The sequence below is a fragment of the Gopherus flavomarginatus genome, chromosome 2, assembly GCF_025201925.1.
Source record: "Gopherus flavomarginatus isolate rGopFla2 chromosome 2, rGopFla2.mat.asm, whole genome shotgun sequence".
In the NCBI taxonomy this organism is placed as follows: domain Eukaryota; kingdom Metazoa; phylum Chordata; order Testudines; family Testudinidae; genus Gopherus; species Gopherus flavomarginatus.
Genome location: NC_066618.1, coordinates 87,056,656 through 87,081,504, shown reverse-complemented (window position 1 = coordinate 87,081,504; position 24,849 = coordinate 87,056,656). Strand labels below are relative to the sequence as shown.

Here is a 24,849-nt window from a genome sequence, read left to right as displayed (position 1 = left end):
AGAAGAGGAGGAGGAGGAGATTACTCGCCCTGTGCAGTAACTGATGTTCTTCAGTGTCCTTGTGGGTGCTCCACTGCCCATCCTCCTCCCCTCTGCTTCGGAGTTGGGGTAGCCTCCATTTTAGAGAAGGAACTGAGGAGACTGGTCATGCACGCATACTATTAAGGTACACTCAGAGTGGGGAGGGGGCAGACTCTGCCCTTGCATGACTGGTACAATAAAAGACCCTTGGCGTAGCTGCAGTTGCCCAGATCAGTTGACTCATGCTGTGGGGCTAAACATTGCAATTTAGATATTTGGGCTTAGGCTGGCGACTGGGCTCTGAGCCCCCGCGAGAGGGGTGGGTCTCAAAGCACAGGCTCTAGGCCAAGCCTGAATGTCTATACTGCAGTTTTTAGCCTGGCAGATTGAACTCCTTGAGCCCAAGTCATTTGACCCAGCTCCAAAACTTGGTGCCGCGGGTTTTTAATTGCTATTTAGATTGCTATTTAATTGCTGTTTAGATGTATTCTGTATGACTTGGAGAAACTTAATTAACAGGTAAGAAATTACCTTGGTATAATTAAATTTGTAAAAGTAAAAACTAACATGAGGTATGTTTGTCTTCTAGGCATGCAACTGTCTTGGTTGAAACCATCAAGAAGGGCATTCATGATGCTGATGCTGAGGCAAGAGTGGAGGCAAGAAAGTAAGAGTTTTGAGTGAACTTGTAACCTTGGTTGAGAGATTTGACATTTTATACCAAGGGAAGGGATGTCTATATATTGTAGTACATTAACTCCTCGCTTAACCTCCTCCCCTTAACATTGTTTCAAAGTTACGTCACTGCTCAATTAGGGAACGTGCTCGTTTAAAGTTGTGCCATGCTCCCTTATAATGTCATTTGGCTGCCTGCTCTATCCACTGCTTGTAAGATTCTGTGGAAGAGCAGCATCTTTACAAGGGAGCATTGCACAAATTCGTCTTCTCCACCTCCTCTCCCTCCCAGCGCTTAAGACTTTCTGAGAGGGAGGAGGGGGAGCGGGGAAGGGCTGCGTCTCCACTCCTCCCCCTCCCTCCTAGAAAGTCCAAAGCGCTGGGAGGGAAGGGGAGGAGCGGGGAAGTGCCGCATCGCCACTCTTGCCCGTCCCTCCCAGGAAGTCCAGCTGTTTGGCAGCGCTTAGGACTTTCTAGGGGGAGGGAGAGAGAGCGGTGAAGTGACTTGCCTAAGGTCACCCAGCTCTCTTAAATCCCAGTCCTGTAGCCTCTCCACTGTACCACTCTGCGTAGTGGTGAAAATAAAACTGGCAGTAATTATTGTTAGCATTCAAATAGTCTCAGTTAGGATTTGAAATCCTCACCTGATTGTGCTAAATGGAACTGGGGAGGGCTAAATTCACTCCTGTTTGGCTGCTTTAGTTTGGCTGTAGACCATTAAGGCAGACCATTACTGCTGTGCCCCCAGGCCAGTCTTTTACATTTGCGTAATGTGCAGTGAATTCTGAATTACATGAAAAGCACATCTGTTTAAAATACAGAATCAGTATCTAGTATTTCTCAAGCACCTTCTGTTTTCCAAAATAATAATATACTTCAAAGGCAAACTTTGAAGCAAAATTAAATCACCATAAATCTTAACTAACTTTTAAAAAAAATCTCAGACTATTTGATGGTATATTCTGGAGTATCTTCAGTGAGCAGGAAATATCAAAAGATATATCACAGAGAATGTGATGGGAGGACAGAAGTTACTTTGGAAAGATTAGTTCAGACTTTTGTGCTAGATGCCTCCATACCTGACTAGTGGAGAAGCATTCAGCACATTTAAGTGCTGGTGTGAGTGGGAGCCACGCTGAGATTGCTCATTTAGGACAAACTGCAAATAATGGGGCTGACAACCCCCAAAACTGGTAGTTATTCTGATACGTAGATTTACTAAGCCAACAACAAAACAGCTTCTACAATACCTTACTGGTTACCCAGAAGCTAAAAACATAGTTCCCTAAAAGCAATCCAGCCTTTGGGCTCCCACCCAGACAGCCAAGTCAAATATGAGTTTATTGAAAATCTTGTTCATCATGTGAAAAGTTCTACCAATCCCAAAGGATCAGACAGGTTACCAACCAAGTTAATGAATGTTTCAGATCTTACACAAGTACATGCTTATAGCCAATTCTTATTAACTAAACTAAAATTTACAAAGAAAAGAGGGAGAATATTGGTTTAAAAGATCATTGTACATACAGACATGAATGTTGTTCTTAGGTCAATTTCATAGTGCAGATGGTGAGCTTTGGAGTTATACAGAGTTCTTTTAGAATTAGTCCACAGGTTTAGTCCAATGTTCAATATCAGGGTGATCCAGCTGGCACTGGAGATCTCAGTCTCGTGGCTCAAGCTTCCCCTGATGAAGCATAAGCAGATCTGAGATGAAAGGATCAGGTCCCAAGAGTTTTTATAGAGATTTTTTGCAGCCTCTTTTGTGAACAATAGTCTTTTGAAGTAACCTTCTATTTCCTAAGCATCACTAGTAGTTAGCTACATTGATTAGTATAAGGTAATTATTCATTAAGCAGTTCATAAACAGTTTATTACTAACTTCAAAGTGAAATATAGACAGTGATGTTGTTCTACCCAAGTTTCATCTACGTATTAATACTCCTTTTTGATCTCTGAATCAATAGAAACTGTTTACATGGTTAACATTAATGAGATATAAGTAAACACATTCAAGTAGTATTACTTCTAATTCTCTAACAATACAGGTTTCCATTTCAAAGCTCTAGTCAATCTAACATGAAATGGCCCTAATTACTATTTACATTCTTTAACACCTTTTATAAAGTTTGAATTTGGGTCAGTTAGCCTGCTAGTTGTGTAACCCTTTCTACTGTGTGTCACAGCTGGATTTTCATTTTTTTCTGGTAGTTTAAAAAAAAACAAAAAAAACAAATAAAACAAAACAAAAACCCTTTCACAGTTGTACCTGGCTGTTCTTTTGTTTTGTAGGACTTACCTGGGTCTTAGAAGTCACTTTCCTGGAGAAGCAGAGGTCCTGTACAATAACCTTGAGCCATCCTATCAAAGAAGTCTCCAGACTTACTTGAAGAATTCTGGCAGTATAGCATCTCTCCCTCAGTCAGACAGGTCATCTTCAAGTTCACAGGAGAGTCTCAAGTAAGTGCGACTTAAATGATTCCCAGTCTGAAAGAACAAAAATTGTCTAGTTCAGATGTGCCTACAGGTTTCAGAGTGGTAGCCGTGTTAGTCTGTATCAGCCAAAAACAATGAAGAGTCCCGGTGGCACCTTAGAGACTAACAAATTTATTTGGGCATAAACTTTTGTGGCCTAAAACCCACTTCATCAGATTCCTGGAGTGAAAAATACTGTAAGCAGTACAGGTCCATTGCATCTTACGCTGGGGTTACGTTCCACGGTCAGCGCATAAAGCGAAAACCGTATATAGTCAAAATGACCATTGAAAATCCCTTAAATCACCCATAAAGTACTATGTATTGTATACGGCAATGTATAGTATATAATAAAAGACTACATATGCAAAATATAATTTTACAGTATTTTTAATAACATAAGAGAGACAGAAGAATGAAAGAATTAAAAAAAACAGTACAGTACAGTGTTGTAAACCTGAACAGTCACTAGTCTTGTACCGTACACACTCCAATGATTAGTCTTCCTCTTCCCCTGATGACACTATTATTGAGTCGTCAGGGCTTGATGTCAATCCAGGAGACGATGGGCCAGGCTTGGGTGATGGAGAGCAAGTCGTAGACTAAGGGTTGGATCTGGTTCAGCTCGAGAAGTTGATTGTGTAGAAGCTGCTGCTGCTGCTGCTGGTTTTTTCTTTAAAAACATGGTGATTGGCAACTGTCACGTTGTCTCTTGAGCTCCTCAAACATTTCTTGGTACGGTCTCAAACCATCCGTAATACTAGGTGTGATTTTGAGGCTTCGTGCCATAGAGGGATCATATTCAGAAATTAAATCATTCAAGTGTTTTGCTGCTTGGAACACTTCAGAAAATTTATGAAGATTCCAAGTTGCTGGCTCTTCCTGTTCATCATCATCTTCGTCTTCTGTAGACAATTTTATCAGTTCCTCTAACTCTTTGTTAGTCAATGTTTCTCTGTGGCCCTCAATTAATTCCTCAATTTCTTTCTTGAGGATGTCGACGAAGCCATCACCACCCACTTGCCTGGCCACCTGAACAATGAGTTGCACTTCTTTATCAATGATCGGGAAACCCTTAAAATCACTCACACAGTCTTCCCATAGGTTTCGCCGACATGCATTGACTGTTTCAGGCTTGATTGCATCCTTTGCCTGTTTAATATAAGCGAGGCCATCGGCAATGTTGAAGGACTTCCAACACTCCATCACATTAACATTGGGATCAGCATCCATAGCGGTAAGGATCCGTGAGAATGTAAGCCTCGTGTACATGGCCTTGAAACAGCTAGTGATACCTTGGTCAAGAGGTTGGAGGATGGAGGTGGTATTGAGGGGCAGAAAGACGACTTCAGCATCATTATGTGCAAACCGGAGTGCTGCAGGATGGCCAGGAGCATTGTCTACAATCAGCAACACTTTATAAAGTCAAGTCCTTTTTCTTCAAGGTACTCCTTGACCTCCAGAATGAAACACTTGTGGAACCAATCCAAAAATAATGCTGCCATCACCCAAGCCTTTTTATTTGATTGCCAGAACACAGGCAGGAGATTTTTGTTCTTGCCTTTTAGTGCACGGGGATTTGCAGCCCTGTAGAACAAGCCCGGCTTTATTAAATGCCCAGCCGCATTGCCACAAAGCAACACAGTCACACAGTCTTTAGCTGCTTTGAAGCCAGGGGCTTGTCTTTCTGATTTTGAAATGTAAGTGCCGGTAGGCATTGTTTTCCAGAAGAGCCCAGTCTCATCAGCATTAAAAACTTGTTCTGGAAGATAGCCCCTTTCGTCTGTTTTTCTTTAATTGTTCGGGGTAGGCTTTTGCTGCGTCCTCATTGGCAGATGCAGCTTCACCAGTAGTCTGCACATTTTTGAGGTTGAAGCGGTTCCTAAAACTGTTAAGCCAACCTTGGCTGGCTTTGAATTCCTTCTTATCTGAAGGCTGTCCCTCTTCGGTGGGAGGTTTGAATAGCGCACAGATGCTAAGAGCCTTTTCTCGCAACATGTTGCTATCGATAGGCACACGTTTATGGTTCATGTCTTCCAGCCATAAGTTCAATGCCTCTTCAGTCTTCACTAAAGTTGTATCACACACTTGGTTCATCACCTTAGCAGTTACTGGAGCACTTGATGCCATGACTTGATGAATTTCTATCTCTTGAATCTTGATGTCACAGATGCTAGATTTGTTGCAGCCGTATTTACGCGCCACGTTGGCAATGGACATACCGTCTCTCAATAAGTCCAACACGGCCAGTTTTTCCTCCAGCGTTGGAACACATCGCTGTTTCTTCGGTTGAGCACCAGATGAAGTAAGTGCCTTGCGTTTAGGGGCCATGTTATACAGTACGAAAAATACGTACTGTCTTTTTAAACAGTACAGGCACAGCAGAATCTCACTCAGCGCAGCAAGATGCGCACAGTATGAAAGGCACAGGGGGACTGAGTACTGTAATGAGAAGAGCAGATTCGCTTCTCCCATCTCACACTCACTTTGGGGCAGAGACACTATTTAAACTTTTTTTTTTTTTTTTTTTTTTTTGCCAGCCCTCCAGGGTTACTATAAAGGAGGCCATTATCACAGGCCTAAAGACTTGCTGTCAAGTCTCACCAGAAAAATATTTTAGTGGGAACAGCAGATTCGTGTCTCTCACTGGTGGAATCGCCCGTTTTTTTTCTTTCTCCCGACCGCGCAAAGCTGAAATTGCATATGTTAAATGCGCGTAAGATGCGACAGACCTGTTTATATATTATAGCACATGAAAAGATGGGAGTTGCCTTATCAAGTGGGGTGTCAGTCCTAATGAGACCAATTCAATTAAGGTGGAAGTGGCCTATTCTCAACAGTTGACAAAAAGGGTTGAATATCAACAGAGGGAAAGTTCCTTCTGTAGTGCTAACAAGGCCAATGCAATCAAGGTGGATGTCGCCCATTCCCAACCATTTTCAAGAAAGTGCGAGTATCAGCAGAGGGAAAATTCCTTTTTATAGTGACCCATCCACTCCCAGGCTTAATTTGACGGTGTCAAGTTTGTAAATTAATTCCAGTTCTGTAGTTCCTTGTTGGAGTCTGTTTTTGAAGTTTTTTGGTTGAAGAATTGCCATTTTAAAGTCTGTTATTGAGTGTCCAGGGACATCGAAGTGCTCTTTTAGTGGTTTTTGAAAGTTACAATTCTTGATGTCTGATTTATGTCCATTTATTCTTTTGCATAGAGACTGTCTGGTTTGGCCAGTGTACATGGCAGAAGGGCATTGCTGGCACATGATGGCACATGAATGAGCCCCTGATGGTGTGGCTGATGTGGTTAGGTCCTATGATGGTGTCCCTTGAATAGGTATGTGGACAGAGTTGGCAACAGGGTTTGTTCCTAGGTTAGCGTTTTCATTGTGTGGTGTGTAGTTGCTCTTGAGTATTTGCTTCAGCTTGGGGGGCTGTCTGTAAGCAAGGACTGGCCTGTCTCCCAAGGTCTATGAGAGTGAGGGATCATCCTTCAGGATAGGTTGAAAATCCTTGATGATGCTCTGGAGAGGTTTTAGTTGAGGGCTATAGGTGACGGCTAGTGGCATTCTGTTAATTTCTTTGTTGGGCCTGTCCTGTAGTAGGTGACTTCTGGGTACACTTCTGGCTCTGTCAATCAGTTCTTCAAGTGCCTGCTCATATCAGTTCCAGTTAGGTGTGTGCTTGTGCCATGTGCACGGCTGTCAGAAACTTTTCTCTAGCAGCTACCTGTCGGGCCGGCTGTGGAGCCCCCTGGAGTGGCACCGATATGGCGTTCTGTGTGTGACCTTGCCAGCCCGACCCCCCTTCAGTTCCTTCATACCGCCAGTGACAGTTGTTGGAACAGTGGTCTCTTGCTCGCAAGTGCTCCACTAATCCCTAGCTCTTCTGCTTATCTTTGTATATAGTTACCCATTGTTAGTTAATTGTTCTCTTCTAGTTGTTAATTGTAGTCTTTAGTGGTTGGGGTTTTTTCCCCTTCAACGAAGGCCCTGCAGGGCTCTGGGACATGCCATCCCAGGGCTTCAAAACCTGTAGCTCCTGTGCCAAACCTATGCCCATGGGCAGCGCCCATGATTCCTGTTTCTGATATCTGGGAGAAGCCCATCAGACAGACAAGTGCAATATCTGCCAGGCCTTCAAGCCTTGCTCTAGAAAGGAGAAGGACATTCGTTTTAAAACTCCTCCTCATGGAATCTGCCCTTTGTCCGCAGCAGAACCCGGCCCTGAGCGCCTCGGTGCGGAGTGCTCTTCCGGCGGTGGCATCCACGGCATTGAAAAAGGACTTGGCACATCCTCCCAGGGGCCGGCAGTCTCCCGGGGCCCATAAGGGTTCCCCTTGGCACCACTCCCACTTTCCGGCTCACAGGAAGCAGGCTAAGGACAAGCCTCCACAATGGGGATTGGTCCTGCTTTGAGCAGGAGTTTGGACTAGATGACCTCCTGAGGTCCCTTCCAATCCTGATATTCTATGATTCTATGATTGTAATGGCCTGACACGGAAACCGCAGTCTCGGCAGGGCATGGTGTGGAGCATGGGCCTACAGCTGACAGACCCTCCGATCAGGCTCACCTTCACGGCCCTCATCTCCCCAGGAAGCCGCGCACTCCTGAACTCCCCGTGGCTGCAGGTGGAGGAGGTCATGCTACCTTCCACATTGGACACTTTTGCGGCCACTAGGGGGCTTCTCAAAATGACAGCGCCCAAGTCCCCAGTCTCAAGGCCTTCGCTACCCCGAGGCCTGGCACCATCCAGAGGCCAACTGGCTATGTTCGGGCCGTCTACCCCCCAGCCAGGATCTCTGCGCTGCTCTGAGTCCCGGCGCTACACTTATGCTCCATGCCGGTCTGACTTGTGGCACCAGTCCGACTTGTGGCACTGGTCTCGCTGCCCTGACCCTCAGAGCCGTTTCTGCTTGAGGTGGTCGTCAGCTGATAGGTTGCGGTCCTGCTCGAGTTCCAGATCCCAATCTATGACCTCGTGGCACCGCTCACATCAACTCAGACTGCACTTCCCAGTCGTCCCTCTGTGTCATGGCACCGCTCCCATTTGCAGCACCGTTCCAGATCCTGCTCTGGACACCAGTCCCACTTTGGTTCGGGCCTCGATCGCAGCGCCGCTCTAAATCGCAGCACCGGTCCCCAGCAATGTGAAGCCCTACTTCGCGGCACCGATCAACCTCCTGGCACCGCTTTACATCTTCCTGCCATTCCCTGCAGTGGCACCACCAGTCACTGTCCTGTCCTCGTTATTCCCCACGGCACTCATCCCATCCTTTCGAGGAGGAGGAGGCCTCCATGGGGCAGTCCTGCACTGCCCCCCCTTGGCCCTCCCGCTCAGCGTCGACCCCTCTCAGATCAGGCAGAGCATCGGGGGCATCAGAAGCGCCCAGATCAGAGCCGGGAAGTCTTAGACAGGACGCTTCAGCATCCCACTGGCAACCCCACTGGCAATTCTGGACCCCTTAGACGTACCATCAGGCCCAAGATGCCTCCCCCACCCCCACCCCGGTGCTCCCCCACCATCCCATTTGGGGTCTTGCCTCCCTGAGGCAACCATCAGCCACTCACCTCAGGATCCATCTCAGAACCCAGATCCAACCCCATCCCCAGTGGAGGTTACACCCGAGGTTCGGGAGAAACCAGTCCTAGAGGATCATGAGGCCGCCACGGAATTGGTGGTTTCTTCCTCGTCATCTCCTGACAAGGCAGTGACGGGTACCTCCACATCCGGTCCGCCACCCATGGACTTCAGGGCCCTGCAGGAACTCCTCCGAAGGGTGGCCCTAAATATGAACCTCCAGGTGGAGGAGGTGGCAGAGGACGAGGACCCTGTGGTGGACATCCTGGCACCATAGGGTCCCTCTCGGTGGCCTTACCTGTGCTAAAGACTATCCAGTCTAACACCAAGACTATTTGGCAAATGCCTGCCTCCATTCCTCCTATGTCCAAAGGGTTCGAAGGAAAGAACTTTGTCCCCACTAAAGGGTATGAATATTTTCTCACCCGTCTTCCTCTGTGTTTCCTTGTTTTGGAGGCAGTGAATGAAAAAGAGAGGCAAGGTCAGCAGGGACCTGCGCCCTAATCAAGAGACGCTAAATGCCTTGATTTGTTTGGGAGAAAAGTTTATTCAACAGGGGTCCTTTCTCTCCTGATCGCTGACCAGCTCTCAAACCTGAGCAGATACAGTTACAACACATAGTCTGCAATCCAAAAGTTCAAAAAGCTTCTCCCATCCGAGTCAAGGGCTAAACTGGGGGCTATCGCTGAGAAGGGCAGCCCGGACTTCCCTCCAGGGTTCTTTGAATGCCGTGTAGCCTGGCGTCGGGTACGATGAGATGCAGTGCTTGGCTCCAATCCTTGGGTCTCCCTCCAGAAGTTCAGCAAACAATTCAGGACCTCCTGTTCAACAGCCAGGGCCCATTGGCTGAGCAGACAAACTCTAGACTGTATAGCCTGAAGGACACCCATAATACCATAAAGTCCCTTGGTATGCATACCTCGGTGACCCAAAGGAAGCCTTTGAAAATGCAGACCACCCAGCAGTGGTCTTTCCCCACTAGGCCCAGGCAGGACTTCTCCAGCAGGAGGAATAGATATAGTCGGCATAGACGGTCGTGCCTTCCTCCTGGGCAGGGCCAGGGCCAGTCCAAGCCCCCTCCAGGCCCTAAGCGCCCCTTTTAAAGGTGCGCATGAGGACAGATTACCAGTCCACAGCCCATCCAGTTATCCTCCCTTCCTGAACTGTCTATCCTTCTACTGTGCATAGTCCCTTATTACATCGGACCAGTGAGTGCTCCGCATGGTAGAGGTGGGATATTCTATCCACTTCTGCTCCTCCCCGCCCTCCCGTCCCCCTTTCCCGTCCCTCTTCAGGGACCCCTCTCGCAAGCAACTTCTTATCCAGGAGGTTCAGACCCTCCTCGCTCTCGGAGCCGTGGAGGAGGTGCCCCAGGAGCTCAAAGGCAAGAGTTTCTACTCCCATTACTTCCTCGTCACCAAAGCAAAGGGTGGCCTAAGGCCAATTCTGGACCTGAGGGAACTTACCAGTTCCACATGGATCCGGGAGACTGGTACACTACCCGCGATATGAAGGATGCCTATTTTCACATATCTGTCACCCCATCTCACAAATGATTCTTCTGCTTCATGGTAAACAAGGTACATTATCAATTCACATCTCTCCTATTTGGTCGATGCACGGCTCCCTGCGTCTTCACCAAATGCATGGTGGTCGTGGCAGCCTTCTTTCACCGCCATCACATGCATGTCTACCCTTACCTGGATGACTGGCTCTTCCAAGGCTGCTCTCGTTAGCACGTGGAATCGCAGGTGCAAATGGTCAGAGACACATTCAAATGCTTAGGCATCATTTTCAGTGTCAGCAAATCTGTCCTTACTGCAACTCAAAGAATTGAGTTCATCAGGGCAGTCCTTGATGCCAATCAAGCGAGAGTGTTCCTCCCAGAGATGTGGCATCTGGCCCTCTCACAGATAATCAGCAGCCTTTGCAGCTTTCACACCACCATAGTGAGGCAGTGTCTCAGGCTGCTGGGCCACATGGCATCCTGCACCTACGTGGTGCAGCATGCCAGATTGCGAATTAGGCCTCTGTAAGCATGGCTCACACCGAGTATCGCCCTGACCATGACAGTCTGGACATGGTGCTGACCGTTCCAAGGCATATTCTTGATTTCCTATGATGGTGGCTCGACCCCCCCACCCCCACCCCCGCATGGTGGCCACTGGGGTTCTTTTCCACCCTCCCCAGCCCACCTTGATTCCGGTAACGGATACGTCTGCACTAGGCTGGGAAGCTCTTGTTGGAAGCCTGACAAAGCAGGGCTTTTGGCAAGTGGAGGAGCTGGCTTTGCATATGAACATCAAAGAGCTCATGGCGATCCACCTTGCATGCCAAGCGTTTCTGTCCTGCTTGCAGGGCCACTATGTAGTGCTGCTTATGGACCATACCACAACTATGTTTCATATAAACAGGCAAGGCAGAGCCTGATCTTTTTCTCTCTATCAGGAAACCCTCCTACAACATCCACTTAATTCTCCGCAGTTGGGAGTTTCCCCTAATCTATCTGTTTGCCACACGGGCCAACAGGAAGTGTCCAACCTTCTGCTCCTTCCAGGGTCAAAACCCAGGCTCGATTGCAGATGCATTCCTGATTCCGTGGTCCAATCAACTGTTATATGCCTTCTCACCATTTCCACTTATCCACAAGGTGCTTCTCAAGGTCCGCAGGGAAAGGGTGGACGTCATACTGGTGGCTCCAACTTGGCCTCTCCAGTGCTGGTACCTTCCACCCTCATGGACCTGTCAGTCCAGTCCCTGGTACGTCTACCTCTCGCTCCCGACCTCATCTCGCAGAATCATGGCCGCCTCCTTCACCCAGACCTTCAGTCACTCCACCTCATGGCCTGGAAGATCTGTGGTTGAACCAGGCAGAGCTTGCCTGTTCGGACCCACTGAGGTAGGTGCTTCTGGAGAGCCGCAAGCCATCTGCCAGAGCCACTTACAAAGCAAAATGGAAAATGTTTTCTGTTTGGTGTGCCCAAAGGCAGGTGCTTCTGCTCCAGGGTTCAATCCTATGCATCCTGGATTATCTCTTGCACTTGAAGGACCAGTGCCTGTCATTCAGTTCTCTCAAGGTCCATCTCGTGGCTATATTGGCTTTTCACCCCAGTGTTTCCAGGCACACAGTGTTTGCGCACCCCATCGTGGGACGTTTCCTGAAAGGTTTGGAGAAGATTCATCCCCCGAAGTAGCCGCCAGTCCCAGTCTGGGACCTTAATTTAGTTCTTTCTCACCTCATGGGTCCTCCCTGGAGCCATTAGCTTTCTGTTCACTCCTCTACCTCTCTTGGAAGGTTGCTCTTTTGGTGGCCATCACCTTGGCACAACGCATGTCTGAGCTGCGGGCCCTCACGTCTTAGTCTCTATACACTATTTTTCATATGGACAGGGTGCAGCTTAGATTTCACCCAGCCTTTCTTTCCAAAGTCGGGTTCCACTATCATGTTAGCCAGGACATTTTTCTGCCAGTTTTTAACCCAAAACTGCACGCCAGCCCTCATGAACAGCAGCTGTGTTCGCTGGACCTTAGAAGGGCGCTCGCCTTCTGTACTGACGAACGAAGCCTTTCCGCAAAAGAACCCCATTGTTCATCACTTTAGCAGAGCGGATGAAAGTTTGCCAGTCGCTTCCCAGCGGATCTCCTCCTGGATCACAGCCTGTATTCACGCTTGTTGCGACTTGGCAAAGGTTTCTCTGCCTGCCATTATGATTCATTCCATGAGGGCACAGGCCTTGTTAACACCTTCTTGGCCTACGTACCTCTTCAGGAAATTTGCAGAGCTGCCGCGTCGTCTTCAGTGCATACCTTTACGTCGCACTATGCCATCGTCCACCAATCTCAGGACAATGCGGCCTTCGGTAGAGCGGTGCTTCAATCTGCAATACCTTGACTCCAATTCCACCTCCGAAGTAAGGCTTGGGAGTCACCTAACTGGAATTGATACGAGCAAACACTCGAAGAAGAAAAAACAATTACTCACCCTTTTTGTAACTGTTGTTCTTTGCAATGTGTTGCTCATGTCTAATACATTCTCCTCCGCCCCCCCCCCCCAACCTTACCCTCTGTCAGAGTTGCTGGCAAGAAGGAACTGAAGGGGGGTCAGGCCGGCAGGGTTGTATATAGAGCACCATATCTGCACCAGTCCAGGGGGCTCCACAGCCGGCTCAACGGGTAGCTGCTAGGGAAAAGCGTCCTACAGCTGTACTCGCGGCGCACACACACACACACACCTAACTGGAATAGATGTGAGCAACAAATCTCGAAGGACAACATTTCCAAAAAGGGTGAGTAACTGTTTTTTTCTTCACTTCACCAGGTGTGTATTATAGTTTTAAGAACGCTTGATAGAGATCCTGTAGGTGTTTGCTTCTGTCTGAGGTATTGGAGCAAATGCGGTTGTATCTTAGAGGTTGGCTGTAGACAATGTAGTCGTGTGATGAAAGCTGAAGGCATGTAGGTAAGTATAGAGGTCAGTAGGTTTCCGGTATAGTGTGGTGTTTGTGATCATAGCTTATTTGTGTACTGTAGCGTGCAGGAAGTGGATCTCTTGTGTGGACTGGTCCAGGCTGAGATTGATGGTGGAGTGGAAATTGTTGAAATTCAGTTCCACTGTTCAGTGGAATAGTGTAAGTTCTATGATGAACAAAAATGAGTTAATTTTATCTTCACAATTACTTTTTCAGTTTTCTTTTTCAGTATTGTTATAATAGCCAAAATGAAGTTGAAATTGGCACTTAGCTGCAGGGCAGTGCTGCTGTCCTCAATAGGTACTAATTATCTTCATCTAGAAGCCTCATTGGAAAAGGACTGGCCTTTCTTCATAAATAGAAGCAGCATGTGGTGATGGAAATAGTAGTATATGGAAGTTCTATCCTTCAAATTATGGAAGACATCCTGAACATATGAGGTTCTGTTCTTAAATCACATCTAGTATTGGCTACAATAGAAATCTGTGTGGAAAACAAATATACTACTTCAGCTCTCAGAACTGATCTGAGTTATGGTGCCAAATTTGGGGAAACCAAAACTGTAAAGACCTTAGTCTAGATTCGTAATCTTCCAAAATGAGTTAACTTGATTTTCGCTGATTTTGTTTGTGGGCCAAAGGGGAGTAGAAAGAGTTTCCCCCCTCTCCAAACGCTGAAAAGTTAGTTTTTTGGTAGCAATACTTTTAACTAGTAGCCTTAAAAATTGAGTCCCTTCCCTTATCTATGCCAAATTTTAGCTGCAATATTTCATTTGTAATTATATAAACATTTTTAAATAGAAATTTATAGGGAACGGTGTTGGCAACACTATCTTCAACAACGAATATGTACTTTCACAGATGGTTTGCTTACCCTTTGCTTAAGCTAATGCATAATCTCTACTAGGAACTTGATTTGTAATTTGTTCATGAAACTTGAAGGGTTGCACATGGGCTGAATATTGAATTGTGGATAAGATAGAATCTTACGAAAGGACTTAACATTGCTGGGTAGTATCTTTACATCTGTGTGTTGGGAGCCATGTAACTCCCAAACTATTTAAGATACATTGTGTAGGAATATTGGGAGCAGGATTGGAAGAAAATGTAGAACAAGAGTTGGAGAAGGGAGTAGGTTCAGGAAAGATTTTTTTTTTTTAAGTGGTGTTTATGTTTGAGGAGATCTAGAAAGCAAAGCAAGAGAAACAGAATTGAGCCACCGTCAGCACCCAGCATGTTCCTCTCAAGCCTCTGACTGGAACTAGATAGTTGTGTACATCTGCAGTTTATATTAAAGGGTTTATATTATGTCTGCAGTCACCAAAATATTAAATAATACTATAGCAAGGAATTAATTTTATAATGTGCAAAAGCAGGTGATGTATTAGGATGAGCATGCTTTAAGGGTCATTCTGTATAGTATGTGTGTTACCTGAATAAACCTCAGAAAGTAGAAATAGAAAACGGAAGTAAAAAGATGCAGGACTGAAAAGTGTTTTCATAATGTATAATTGCTCTTTGGATCCAATTGAGATTTATCTTACTAATGTAGTTATTGTTTGCTTTTTTTTCAGTCGTCCTTTATCTTCTAAATGGTCCACAGCCAGCCCAGCAAGTATAGCTGGCAGAGGTATGCTCTCATTGCTATACAGTACACACAAATAGACTTGTTTCTTACAAATTGACCATCTAGAAAGTTATGTTCATATTTTAAATTAGCCTTAGCCATAATTTAAGACTTTTTTGTATTTTTCTGTTTATTCTGATACAGAATTGCATTATTATATGCATTGATACCAGTTCCACTTATAGTTAAGACTGCTATCACTTTCCATTGTAAGACCCTGTTTTTTCTGTTATATATGACCGTGCTATACTTCAGCTTTTTGGGCTGAAATTTTCTGTGGTGGGTGCCTGCCTCAAATGAAATTTGTTTTCCAGCTAAAATAGTTCAGCCGTTTCAGAGAACAAGATTGAAGAAAAATACAGGATTTTTTTTCCCTTACCAAAAAAAAAAAATTCCTAAGTCTATATAATAGAGAAGCTCTAGTGCCTCTGTGCTTTGGAATAGGGACTTGAAATTTCGCAAGAGGATAGCCTTGGTGTCAGGGATGACCTTTTTGTCCCTGTGAAAATTTCACCCAAATTTGGCCAAGTTCTCAGCTTTTGAAAAATCTCAATGCTTTCTTGCTCAATAGAAATGTATTAGAGTTTGGCAAGTAAATTCTCAGAGGATTGTTCTGGGTATATTCTAGTGTGGGACTGTAGTGGCTGAGCGAGACCTTTCCTGCAGTTGCCCCTTCTGGTTGTTGGGTGCCAGACACAGGGATAGAGAACGGGGAGAGTCAGTGATGAGGAGAAAGAGAAATGAGTCTGACTGAACTGCAGAGAGGATTGCAGGAGCTGAGAAGTGATGGTTCCACATGATAGAATTTGCTCAAAGTACATTTGCTTACCAAAAAAAAAATGCACCCCTGCCAATTGTTTCAATATTAATATTTAATAGACACACCTGATTTGATAAATATGAGCAGTCAGTAGTTTCACTCAGTTTAATAAAGTTACCAGAAATAACACATCCTGGATAGTATGAGGAGGTTCACTCTATAGGTAACATTCTGTTAGTGAGATTTGAGGATTATATTGCTGCATAATTTCTCTAAACAAAAAATAAATAAATAAACTCACTGTTGTAATTATCCATTTGTTTCTGATATTTACATGACCATGATTTGTAAATCCCTTAAACTTCTTAAATAAATAAATAGACACACCTCTACTCCAATATAATGCGACCCGATATAACACAAATTCAGATATAACGCGGTAAAGCAGCACTTCAGGGGGGTGGGGCTGCGTGTTCCAGCGGATCAAAGCAAGTTCGATATAACATAGTTTTGCCTATAACGCAGTAAGATTTTTTTTGGCTCCTGAGGACAGCGTTATATCGGGGTAGAGGTGTATTTAAAAAAAAACAAAAACCCAAAACACTATCCTCTAGTAGGTTGAAACTGTAATGTTTAAAAGATAGTTAAATGCAAGAATTGAAGTTACCTGTGCAACCTTAATTCACCATCTTGTGCGTATGCATTGATAAGAATCTTATACTATTCTTTTATACAGGACTGCTGCATCATTCAATGAGCAAAATGGACCTGATCAGGGAATATGTCAGGGTTGTGTCATGAATGAGACTATTGTCTCTAGGACTTTTGCTTAATCTATTGCAGAAGTTGGAAGGGTGTTTTGAGTGAGGCAGGAGACTACAGGAAGAGAAAGGATAGTTTCATAGGCAAGGTAGTTGAATTGTGCCCCAGAAAATCAAATTCTATCCCTGTTTCTGTCACAGAGATCCTATTTGGTGCTGTCTAAATCACTTAAACCACACCTTTTTACAGGTGGCCCTTAACTGTGTTTCTCATTTTCTGGATGCCAAACTTGAGACTCACCAGTATGATTTGCAGAAACGCTGAGCACTCACAGCCATAACTGAAGAGAACTAGAGCTATGCTGTGAACATATAAAGTGGTGGTAAAATGCTAAGTACCCTTAAAAATCTGGTCCTGGTTTCATCAAGTTGGGCATTTTAAATAAGTGGACAAATTTGTCCTTATCTCTTTGCTTCAGTTCTTCAGTTGTAAACTGGAAGAAATAATACCACCTAATCTCACAGATAATGTGAAGATAAATTAATGTTTATGAAGCACTTGGATACTATGATGAATAGACCACAGAACTGCTTATGTGGAAATTAATGATTTTGTACTTCGTGCATGGGGTAGGAAGATGGAATGGTGTGTATTAAATAAGGCCTGGGACAATGCATTGAATGAGGAAGGTAAAAGAAACGAATGATCTCCCTTCCGTGAGCACCATCTATTCTATGCACTGAATGAGGCAGGGGTCCTATTGGAAAAAATAGTATGTTATTCTGTAATTAAAGATTATATCGTAATACCTGCACACAGCGGGGCCGAATTAAGGTGCACAGGCGACCACAATTCTGTCATTTTAGTACCTTTGAGGGGCTTGATTTTTGCAACCTTAGCCTTCTGTTAATATAGTTACTTTGTATCAGTGGTCCCCAGTGTGGTGCCCACGCGTGCCCTAGTGCCCACTGGGGCATTTATGTGCACCCGCCTACTGAAAAGGGAACGCTTTCGGTGGACAACCTGCCGCCAACGAGCGCAGCCACTGGACAACCAGCCGCCAAGAAGCGGCAATGCCAAGAAGCATTGTGCCCAAATGCCACTGCTTCTCGGCGGCATTTCAGCAGCTGGTCATCTGGCGCCCACCGTACTCTTCTGGGAACATGAATATGCTATTGCAACAAAAAGGTTGGAGACTACTGCTTTATATTTTACATTGTATAGGATTGTATTGAATGTATTTAATCAAGTTAACCTTATGGTTTATAAAACTATATACTGGATAGAGATGGAAAATCTTAACCAAACTTTTGATAATAAGTGGGCTTAATTTGGATTTAATTTTACCATCTTTACTCTTTTTAGTTTCAGGAAGTAGCAGCAAGACTGCTCCAAGTCCAGGAACACTGCAGAGGTCCCGCAGTGACATTGATGTTAATGCTGCTGCAGGTGCAAAGGCACGGCATGCTGCTGGACAGTCAACAGGAGCTGGGCGCTTGTCTGCTGCTGGTCTTCCTCCTGGATCCTATGCTTCACTAGGTGAGAGATCCTAGTTTACTGTAAACTGTTTCTTGGAGTTCATAGAAAGCAAATGGTAATGAAAAAATACTTCCATTATTGGGAAGTGCTGTGTATGGATATTTGGTGCAATCATCATAGTAGTACGTAGGCACCAAGTGCTGAATTAAGGGGCATCAGTATTGTCTGACTAAGAGTTACTGTCTTGGCTTCCTGTTTTGATTAAACTGTCTTTCTATGGATGATTTTAAGAGAGAGCTAATTTTGAGGCATGGAGGTGTTCTGGATCCTTTAGAGCTTCCTTTATTGAGGAAGAAGGCCAGTGCAAAGAGTGTCTTCATTATGCTCTTAAAATACATGAGACACTCTCATTTAATCTGCGGCAGCAGATAAACAGAAGAGAGCAGTCATGGTTTCTGCCAATTTTAGAGGCAGTATACCAGTCACCATTAGAAATCTCAAATTTCCATTTTATTTAAAAAAAAAAAAAATCTAAAATACTCTTTTAGCTGAGGCATGGTGAAGTGTTTCAAGGTATATAAAAAGGTTGCAGTATTCCATATTTGCCACTGTTTTGTACAACTGTGTACATGGCTGGTTTGGAAGAGTTCTTCATAGGTTTTCCAGCATTGCTGTGTATATTTTCACCTAAGTTGCAATTTTGTTGATGGGTAACATTACTTCTGTTAGCCATAAGAAGGGCTACCATGATATCAGTCTGAGGAGAGGTCTCTTACTGGTATCACTTTTGGTGTTAGATGCTGGAACTGTTGCAAACTCCAAACATGAACTCTGAGTCATAATCTATCCATGGTCTGCTTCTGGATGCAACAACAACAAGCTCTTCTTCAGGGCTCAAGGCAAGGCTGAGATTTAGCCGTAACTCTACAACCATTGTGGTAGGGAAGAGCAAAAGAAAAAGGCATGGTAGAGACAGGAGAAGAAAGAGAAATGGTCATATTAAAATAGTGTTGGAGGAGGAGATACAGAATAACAAAGTTATCTTACCTATGATAAAGTGAAAGGATTACTTTGGTCTTTTGCTAAGTTTAAACAGAAAAAAACAAAATTTTGGTTAGAACAGTGTTGTGCTTTCAGAACACACAAAGGACTACATATTTCATTCTCCTAGATAGGAGTTTAAAAGAACACACACATTTTCAAGAGGGTAATTGCTGGCAGTTGTATGCAGGGAAATGACTGGGAGGAGGATTTACTCATGCTGTTAGTTTCATAGCTATTTTTTAGTGGATGCATTTGGGACCCGTTCCAACATATTGTTTAAATCTTGCTTTGATTAGCTGGAAAGTATTGTCTCGCTGTCATTTAGACACTTTGTGACATATCTGGGGCACAATCCAGACTAATGAGTAGCTGTGTTACCCCTGCCCTGTAACGTGAGGTGCCTTTATAATGGTTTTCTGCTGTAGCCTTCAGCTCAGAGACTGCTCACGATCAGCCTCCAGCATGTAAGTGACTCCCAGCTGTCTGTGTACTGCAGCCAGGCAGTCACACCTTGGCTCTTACCAACCTGGGTTATACTGCAGGGTGACCCCAACACACTCGTAGTCTTAGATTTCCCCCCAGAAATGTATGTCCTATACTGCCCAGTCCTCTCCTGGACAGTACAGATTTATATAAAATCCATTATTCCACCCCAAATGGAATTTCCCAGACACTTCATTTTAAACACATTGGATTAGATTAAAAAAACAACAATCCACAAATTTATTAACTACAAAGAGAGAGATTAAGCGAGTACAAGTAATGAAGCATAAAAGTCAGAAAGATTTGCAAGAAAAATAAGATAAAATGCAACTGGTGCTTAACTTAACAAACTATGTTAAATTCAAAGCGAAGTTTTCTCACCGCATGTCTTTAGCAGTCTTGCTGACCAAACTTCTTAGTCAGCACCCTTTCTCCCAGAGCCCAACAAAGGCTTCTTTTGTCACTTCTGATGCTGTGAATGCGATGGACAGGGAGAAGAAGAGGGGTGCGTTGGGGTGTTTGTCCATCCTTTTTTGTAATTGCTGTTCGCCTTTTGAATAACATTTCCCGCTGGGTACCAGGAGACAAAAGGCTATGGGGAAGGGTTTCAGTTTTTTGTTTCGCTTCCTGCTTGATGCCTCTGTTTACTGTTTACATGAAAATTAAGGAGAGCACACGTTCCTTTGTTTGAGACAGACCTGTTTGCCAGCCTCAGTTTGGAACATATTAATAACACCACACAGTGGAATCTTATAACTTCCCATGCAGTGTTGCCACAAACATTTTATCTAGACAATAATGACCAGCGAATTGAGTTTTCAAATGATACTTCACAAGGCATACATTATACAAAGATTATTACAATAGTGTATAGGGTGTGGAGACGGGTACATTCTGTCACACCTTCTTAGATTAAAATGGAAAAAATGAACATTGAGATGTATGTTTGATGGAAGAATTTAGATAATACTGTTTGTGACATTGGTCTAAGGGGTTAAAGGTAAAACAGAATATGAGTATACATTAGTCCAAATGAAATAGATATTATTTTTTTACTATTCTCTTTCTCTGAATGATTAGTGTAGTGTTGACTAGTAATGCAAATTAGAAAGAGTACTTATAATCAAGAAATAATTGTAAAACGATTGTTTCTAGCCCTTTCTTTGTGTTCTGGTAGTGTCAAACAATAGATTCAATTAATAGAGAAAACTTACACAAGAAATATAATTTAAAATTCTACATATTTTTATTTTTGTCTGTGGTATCACATTCTTATTTATGGTCTGTCTGAATCTGCATAGTATCATAATAGCACTAATAGGCTGAGGTATTTGAGTTTATTATGGTATCCTTGTACTTTTAAAAATACAGTGTTTATAAACTGAAAATGTAACAGTATTAGAATTATGAAGGAAAGAAGGGATATGGGGAAACTAAGAAAAATGTACCACATACTGCAGAATATTTTTTCTTTATTGTTCTCAGCATATAATTATGGTTATACATATTTTTATTTTCCTTCTGTCACATATGGGTTTCTCGTAAATAGGTCTTACACTATGTTCCAAATAGCTGGCAGCTTCTCATAGAGACAGTATTAAATGCATAACTGCCAACTATACCGATGTGAAGGAAAGGTAGGAAGAATAGTGAGAGGCCAGTATGGCTCCATCAAGAGTTCTTTAATGACCTGAAAACTAAAAGGAATCATTCAGTAAATGGATTTGTCAATGTCAGGGCCGGCGCTACCATTTAGCAGCCTATGCAATCGCCTAGGGTGCCAGGATTATTGAAGAGGCGGCATTTTGCCGGGGGGCGGCAGGCGGCTCCGGTTGACCTGCTGCAGGCATGCCTGCGGAGGGTCCGTTGGTCCGCGGCTCCAATGGAGCTGCCGCCGGCATGCCTGCTGATGGTCGGCTGCTCCTGCAGCTCCGGTGGACCTCCCACAGGCATGCCTGCAGCAGCTCCATCGGAGCCATGGACCAACGGACCCTCCGCAGGAATGCCTGCGGCAGCTCCACCGGAGCCGCGGGATCAGCGTAGGGGGTGGCGAAATGGCCAGGCGCCTAGGGCGCGAGAAACCCTGGCGCCGGTCCTGGTCAATGTAATTACCTTGTTTGACAGGGTTACTAGTGTAGCAGATAGGCAGGAAGCAGTAGACAAGATCTTGATTTTAGTTAGGCTTTTGATACAGTCCCACATAATGCTCTCATAAGCAAACTAGGGAAATGTGTCTAGATGAAGGTGGATATCAATCAACCTGTACAAACCAGTTTCAAAAAACAGTTCTCAATGGTTTTCAATCAAATTGGAATGGGCTTATCTAGTGGTGTCCCACAGGCATAGTCCTGGGTCTTGGGTCTGGTCCTATTCAATATTTTCATTAATGACTGCAATAATGTTGTGGAGTTGTGCTGATAAAATTTGCAGGTGACACGAGGCTGGGAGGAGTTGCAAGCACTTTGAATGAAAGGAATAGAATTCAAAATAACCTTGACAAATTAGAGAATTGGCCTAAAATCAACAAGATGAAATTCAGTAAAGACAAGTGCAGAGTACTACACTTTAGAGCTCTGGGACCCTCCCACACCATGAGGGTCCAGGCCTGGCCTGACTGTTCACACAGCAATTAAATAGCTCTGCATCTTGAGCTCCATGAGCCTGAGTCAGCTAGCAAGGTCCAGCCCTGGGTTTCTAGTTGCTGTGTAGATGTACTGTATAAGGAAGTTAAACTCTGGAATTAGGTTTCCAAGGGTGGCTATGGAAGCACTGCCTTTGGAGGTTTATAAGAACAGATTGGTCAGGGATGGTCTAGGTTTACTTGGGCCTTCCTCAGTGCAGAGGATGGATTTGATAGCCTCTTGAAGTCCCCTTTTCTATGCTTCTGTAAAATATTAAGAGAATACTGTCTACTTTTTAATGTTTTAAATTTATTTCATCCTGCTTTTTTTACAATAACCTCTTAAAATAAAATGTTTTTCAAGAAATTACCATTTCTGGGTCTGTGCTTGAAGCATGACTGGTAAGAATTTCTCAAGATTCAGAATTCTAAAACTTATATAAACTATTTGCAACAGTGGGTGGTATGTACCTGCCCCTGCTAAGGATGTGTGGTCTGGGACCCATATATTTGTTGGCTGTGGATTCATCATAGAATCTACCTTGCAGAAAGGTGCCCCAGAGTCTCAGCTCTTAAAAATAAATAATCTAGTACTCTTAGTTAAGAAGATACACTCAGTTCATATTTTTAAGGATAACTGAAGCAATGTAGCATGCCAGAATATGCTGGCAGCATGAAACAGTACGGAGTAAACTGTCCCTTTTGTCCCTTTCATCCCAATGGGGTTGTTGAAACCTAAAATGACTGTTTAAATGGACAAATGTATTAATTATTTCATTGCTGAGCATCTTACCAGAAATGTCCTACAAATGTGCTTATCCTGCTTCCAGTTTGGTTTCGATATCTTTCCATGTGGAGAGTTTAATATCAAAATAAATACCAGGGCCAGTGTTATTCGTGTTCATATTTAATTATAAACTTTTTTTTTTTAATTTAAAGTAGCTGTAGAAATCAGGACCAACTTATTGGAGCACGCAGGTCACTAGTTACCTCTACCTGTCATTGATCGTTTATTATTGATGAAAAAGGATCTCCCCTGTGCTGTTACTGCATTAGAACGTATTTGTTTTTGTAGCTATTGAATCAGGAAGACATTCTCTGCCAGACTTTAGCCATTGTAAGGTTAGTTCTGCTTTAAGCCTTAAATTACTAGCATCCTTATAACCAACATTCAGCAGATTATACATATCTCACTAGTACAGGGGTTCTCAACAAATTTTTTGGCAGCCTCAGAATGCGGTCACCAACTCTGCTTGGTGGCCGCTCTGACAATTGTTTTCCCAAAATACTTAATTACTTTAGGAAAAACAAACAAATATGCATATTTGTGTGTCCAGGTCATTGTAATTGATTCATGTAGGGTTTTTTGTAGACTCAGTAGTAAAAATAATGTACAGTTATATTTGGTGCCCCTGACCCCCGCTTCCTCCTCGGGCCCCAGTGCTTCCCCCCCCCCCAATTGCCTTGAGCTCCCTTCCATGGTCTCAGACCCCAGGCTCCCACTTCTTGCCTCTGGACCCCACCACCCGGTAAGGCCGGCCCTGCAGAAGCCCAGAGCTAGAGCCCCATGGCTGGAGTTGGGGGTGGGCTGAGCCTACAGGCAGAGCCCTGCTACTGTGGGGAGACTGAAACCCAAAGCCCTGAAGTTGGGTGGAGGCAGGGCGCTGAAGCCCACCTTAGGAGACCTGCAGCTGAAGCCTGCTGCCAGAGTCCTGTGGCTGCCGCTGGGTGAGGGGGAACTGTAGCCTGTGGCCCAAGTCTCTGGCTGAACTGTGGAGCGGGGAAGAGGCAGGGGCTGAAGCCTGCCCTTGAGTGCTGCAGGGAGGGGCCACTGCTTTGCCCCTCCCCCACCTCTGCACAAGAGGCTGTTATGGCTGCAGGAAAAACTCCAGTGGCCGCATTTAAGAAACACTGCACTAGTAAGTATTGTAGTGGTACTCAGCCTTTATTTTGCTTATATTATACTCGAAATCTATGTGCTCCTTTTCTTGCAGTACACACTCCATGCCAAATGAATAGAAAAATCTTTAATTGCTTCAAGCTGTACGCACTAGTCGCCCTTCCTTTTTTTCTGCCTTTATTGTGCTGTCCTGTTTGTTTTTTCTTAAATTTCTACGTTCTCCCCCTCTGAAGTTTCAAGTTAAGTGGGAGAATTTGAGAAGTGGGGTCATAGTGGTTCAGTAACGCTATAAATATATGTTAATTTGAATTCTCATTGACTGTTGAGCAGCAAGCAATTGATGTATCCTGAAAAAGTTCATAACCTTTGCTTCCGGGGTTTGCTCAAATCTAGATAATGCAAATAGGTTCCCCATCTTTTGGGGGAGGGGGGTCTTGTACCCTATCTTATATTTTTGCATACATTAGGTTGGGAACCACTAACTTTTCTAGAGTTTACACAAATGAATTAGGTCTACAAATGTCTTCAGTGTTTACTGTTAATATAGTTTCTTTAATGAATGTTTTATGATTCTGTTATGAATGTCTTTATTCTAACACACTAAGTTTTCCCTGTTTCTTTGCTTGCTCTTTCAACAAAGAGGACACTTCTGACAAGATGGATGGTAAGAACTTGTTTTGTCTGCCCTCTTCTAATCCTATTAAAACATCCTTTGAAATTACATTTCATGTAAAGTACTTGATGTTTGTACTACACACCTCTATTGATCAATATGTAAAATGTCTTCATTAACCCCTCTGTATACTAATTTTAGTCTTAAAGTGGTTGTCTTTTGTATTATTACTGTATTTGTCAATATATCTTGATGTTATGGATGTCAGGCATCCAGCTTTAAAAGAAACTTCGTTTATCTTAAATCTGATGTTATTTCCATAATAACCAATCATATTATAAATAGAAGCT

The 24,849-nt window shown here is 44.0% G+C and overlaps 1 protein-coding gene across 16 annotated transcripts in view; it reads left to right on the top strand.

Moving 5' to 3' along the window:
- LOC127043791 (CLIP-associating protein 2-like) overlaps positions 1-24,849 on the top strand; it is a 197,330-nt gene that overhangs the window by 130,361 nt on the left and 42,120 nt on the right. For 12 of the 16 annotated variants that reach the window (XM_050937913.1, XM_050937900.1, XM_050937899.1 and 9 more), the window contains 5 exons: positions 611-688; positions 2,989-3,156; positions 14,786-14,841; positions 17,726-17,899; positions 24,527-24,550. In XM_050937913.1, the coding sequence (XP_050793870.1) occupies positions 611-688; positions 2,989-3,156; positions 14,786-14,841; positions 17,726-17,899; positions 24,527-24,550 (500 nt within the window). The remainder of the gene's footprint in view (positions 1-610; positions 689-2,988; positions 3,157-14,785; positions 14,842-17,725; positions 17,900-24,526; positions 24,551-24,849) is intronic. The other 4 variants (XM_050937914.1, XM_050937904.1, XM_050937908.1 and 1 more) reach the window with 1 other exon arrangement.